Below are 4,721 nucleotides of genomic sequence, written 5' to 3'. Positions count from 1 at the left end.
CACACACACGTTTTGTTTTATTTATATAGGTTATTATAGTTTGTGGTAGTTTATGATTAGTTTGTAGTACTTTGTGGTACCTTAAAGTAATTAGTTGGGCTTTGTCAGCATACTTTCAGATGTATTTGCATTGATTTGTTTAAAAATGTATTAGTTGATCTTGCACACAAAGGTAATCTTAGATCATTATAATTTAGTCATAGTTGTCTCTTTTTACACACTGTAGGCTTGAACTGGATTTTAAAGGATATTTTTGTCTTCTAAAAAATTTCTGTTTATAACAATTTAGTCAATACGTCAGTTATAGAATTAGTTTTAATAGAGTATGGTTGTATATTATAATTAATTTGTATTGTAGAAGTAGGGATTAATGTGTTACATATATTTTCTTACTTGCAGAAATATGTAAGAAATGAATTCTTCTTAGGTTTCAGGGTATATTTGTGGTTATTGGTTGGTGGTTCTATATCCAAGATGTAGGATTACAGTAAAAGAAGCTGGCTCAATTTTTTTTTCTTTTTTTTTAGTAACTAATTAATATAATCTAGAAACAAATTTTCTTATTGTTGGTTCATGATTGAACTTTATACCCTTATAACTTCCCTTTTAGTATTTGTTGATTTTTATGTTAGTGTCATGTATTTATAGTTTTTTTTTTCTTCTAAGTGTAATGGAATGAGAGTAGAAACGAAATTGTGGCACTAGAAACATTAATAATTTGTTAACTTGTTTGTACCAGTAACTATAATTAACATTGAGAAAACTCAAATTTACATCTTAATACTTCTTTTACTAGATTTAAAGTTTCATGGTTGGCACTTCTAGGAGTGTAGGAATTGATGGCATTTAGGTTTCTGTGCCAAGGTTTTCATTAAATTGAAAGAGAAGCTGCTCTGTTGACACAAATTTAGATTTTCTACTTTTCCACAAATACTGTCTGTTTATTGAGTCAGAACTTGAAAATTTTTAGTCTGTTTTGAGTTTCTCAAGATGTGAAATACGAAGTCAAAGTGCAAATCATAAACATATCTTTGTTGATAGAGCACGTGAACCATTCTAATTGATTTGAATTGACATTCAGAGGTTTTTATAATTATAATAGTCAGAAATGTAGCTTGAATTTATCAAGATATGTGGAAAGGAAGTCTTAACTGCAAATCCTAACTATATTTTTCTTGGCAGAGCAACTGAATCATTGTTTAATCTGATTGTTGTTAACATTCACTGGTTTTTATGATGTAGGAATGTTAGTATTGTAACTTGAATGAGGAAGGAATTGACAAAGTTAACAATAAAATCTTGCTTGTTTTTCTTGTGCCATGGATTACAATATACATGTCACTAGAGCATCATAAACCAGATTAAACTAGTTCAATATTAAGGGCATAATGTAATGTTTAGAAATTTTCAAAGTTTTGAAGAGAATAAGTGCAGTATTAACAGTTAATGAAATTGGTAAACTCGAACTATTTTTCGTGGTAGAAGTGCTATTAAAACCCATTGTTGAATATGTTTGTAATTTATTAATTTGCCTACTGAATTAATGTTTTTTTTTTCCTTTTTTTTTTTACAAGCTTCTCCAGCAGTAACTGTTCCTGCTTCTGCAAACATTACCTCAGGTCTGTATGAAATTATTTCAATTGCAAATATCTTTAAAACTTCGTGATGAGCATATTCAAAGTTTTGATCTGTTTGGCTGAAACAAGAATGACAATGTTACAATTGTATGATATTGTTGATAAAAGTATAGTAACCTGGAAAGAATAAATGTATTGAAATAGTATGATATTGTTGATAAAAGTGTCACAGTGACCTGGAAAGAATATATATCTATAAATTGCTAACAAAGTTAATTGCATATTAAAAATAAATTACTATTATTTTTATTTATATCAAACAAATAGATAAATAGATGGGAGGAGAAATCCATCTGTCATTGAAAACAAGTAATTAATTTGTAGCCCTACTTTCTTGAAAAGTAAATGCTTAACTGAATATTTAAATTCATGACATTCAAGTTTAAAGTTTACTTGTGAAACCAAAAAAAACCATTCCATTTCCAAAGTTATTCATTATTTGAGCCTCCCAAGACTTTTCAACTGTTTAAAATGCACAAGGAATACCAAAAAAGCATCTTGGAAAGTCGAGTGAAATATAACTGAATTGGATAAACTGTAACCCATGAAAATCTTCTACATTTGCCAAATAAATTGATTTCAAAATGGGTATATACATTTACCAATCTATTATTGGTGTAGATACCAGTTGCAAATAAAGTTGACAAAAAATAGTCTCAAAATTCCTTTTTAACACCTGCCTTAGGAGCCATCCCAGCAGCTTTTAGTACTGAGTTTAAGATGGTCAACAGGGAGTCATTCCAGAAACAGTGATTTAGGGTTATTTCAATAGATCTCAATAAATGAAGCTTGGCACAACATCTAAAATGGGAAAAAAAGACTCAATATTTATGAAAATATGACATTAGAAATATATATATGCATTATACTATGGTGGTGTATACTGGTCATTATACCATCCTTCTAATATTTATCTTAATTGCAGAAATGGTATTTTTAAGTTGAGAATTGTTAGGGAAATCATCTTTTAATCCTACAAGCACAATGCACTTTTTAAACTCCTTTCTTCACACTACTGAGTTACATTCAAAATTTAATTAAACAACTGTACTATCTTATGATTCAAAGTTGTATGGTATCTAAGTTTTAATTCCTTTGTTTCAAAAGAAACCTTTAAAAAAATACTTAAACTTCAGTTTTGTGTTGTCACGTGACTCAAGCTATGTAAAATCTCAACTTTTGCATTTTCTATCTTGAATCAGATAACCTCAGTCCTGTAGATATATGTCTAGACAATAAGTATGTTTACTTGCCCTGTTGACATGTAAGTTTCAAAGTTCTTTTGCTGAATTCAGTAGAAACAAGTGATAAATTTTTCCAACCCTTGACATGTGCCACACCCATCTGCTATACTTAGCCTTGAGATTTACTAGCCTCTGTATGTACTTGGTACACGTGTTTATAATCATTAGAAAGAGCTCATTTTACTCTATAATCTACCAATGGTTATTTTGAAATTGGCACACAGTTGTTTTCATCAGGTAAATGTAACTGCCTGTAGTATTGTTGGCTGCTTGATACACTGTAGTGGATCAGTTAGAGAGACAGTTAAATTTATTTAAGTCTTTCTTTTATATTTTAGTTAATGTATTATTTGTATTTTAAAAATTCATATTTGAAAGGTTTAATGATTTTTTAATATTATTCTAAGCTTGACCTCACTCAAGTTTTTCCTAACTAGATGAGTGCAAAATATTTTGCCTGAGGCTAACTCGTCTCTGCTGATGATAACATATTATTACCTGGGCACCTATTGACATGTGTCGACATAACTAACGAAAGATACAAAAAACATTAAAAATAAACTAAACATCAATAGGTAAAAATGTGAAATTACAAGTATGATCCAAAGAAGATATTTAAGATTATTCAGCAAAGAGATAAAAGGTATGTATTTTAATTTCTTAATTTTAAACATTTTATTGCATTGTACATTGATGATAATAGCTAGAATTAGCAGTATGGTAGAGCAAATGAAAAATATAAACATTTAGTTTAGAAAACTTTGTTTATTTAGAAGCTCTAGAAACTATGCAAACGAAATGTGAAAACTTTAAGATTAACAAATAATATTTTTATACAAAACATGAAAATCACCTTGCAGGTGAACTATTCAGAGTCCAAGTGCAAATATCTACATTAAATAACGAATTTTTGTTGAAATAGTAGAAAAATTCAAAGTCAAATACTTTTTCTGGAACTACGTACTTTTTGGAAAGTTCTTTTGAAACTTCAAACAATTTCATACACTAGTTTCATTTTTGGAAGTAAATTTTATGAGAGTTACACAACCTAATTACCATAGATGTAATAGGATTAATGCTTCATGCAACTGTTTCAACTTCAGCTCTGCATTCTTGAGCTTTACTGTGCCTGTTAGTTTCAGCTGGTATGTCAAATTGATTGGGATATCTTTGAATAAGGTCTTCCCTCATCCAACATGGACAAATGGTTTAGCTTGATCGCTACATTAAAACAACCACATCTAGAACATTTCAAGCATGTTTCATTTTTACATTGCTTTACTTTACATTCACATGTCAACTTTTCTATGTTTGCTCTTATGGTCATGGGTCTGGTCCAGTGACTTAAACTTTTTGCATGTTATTAGTCTATATTCTTTAGTGCATCATATAATTAAATAAAAATTATTAAGCGCATTACTAACTATATTATAAACAATTTGGGTTAACTCTCTTTGAAACCCAACAACAAGAAAGAAGAAGATTAGGTAAGTACTTTATTTCTTGTTTTTCGTACTTATTTTTTACAATAATAAATAAAGAATAACTAAAATCTAATAACATGTATCTTCTAAAGTTATTTAAGACTAGATGAGGTAAAATAAGTAATAATAATAATATAATTAAAATGGTTCATGAGGCACGCACACAAGCAGCTTGTGGGTAATGTAATTTGATAGCGTAACATGAGCTGCATGTTCCCAGAGTGATTTACAACTTATAATGGTGCGTACAGTAGTTGGACACAGTTCAAAGGGCAATAAAAAAGGGGGCAATAAAACAAAATTTAATTATATATATATATATAGATGTATACTGTTATGAACTTAGAGCATCTTAC

The 4,721-nt window shown here is 29.1% G+C and overlaps 1 protein-coding gene across 6 annotated transcripts in view; it reads left to right on the top strand.

The window, feature by feature from the left end:
• The window catches only part of LOC106459060 (phosphatidylinositol-binding clathrin assembly protein LAP-like), a 95,987-nt gene that overhangs the window by 70,880 nt on the left and 20,386 nt on the right, over positions 1-4,721 (top strand). For all 6 annotated transcript variants that reach the window (XM_022385459.1, XM_022385456.1, XM_022385458.1 and 3 more), the window contains one exon: positions 1,575-1,619. In XM_022385459.1, the coding sequence (XP_022241167.1) occupies positions 1,575-1,619 (45 nt within the window). The remainder of the gene's footprint in view (positions 1-1,574; positions 1,620-4,721) is intronic.

The sequence above is a fragment of the Limulus polyphemus genome, unplaced genomic scaffold, assembly GCF_000517525.1.
Source record: "Limulus polyphemus unplaced genomic scaffold, Limulus_polyphemus-2.1.2 Scaffold553, whole genome shotgun sequence".
Taxonomy (NCBI): Eukaryota; Metazoa; Arthropoda; class Merostomata; order Xiphosura; family Limulidae; genus Limulus; species Limulus polyphemus.
Note: the sequence above shows the minus strand (reverse complement) of the source record. Positions and strands in the feature narration are given on the sequence as shown.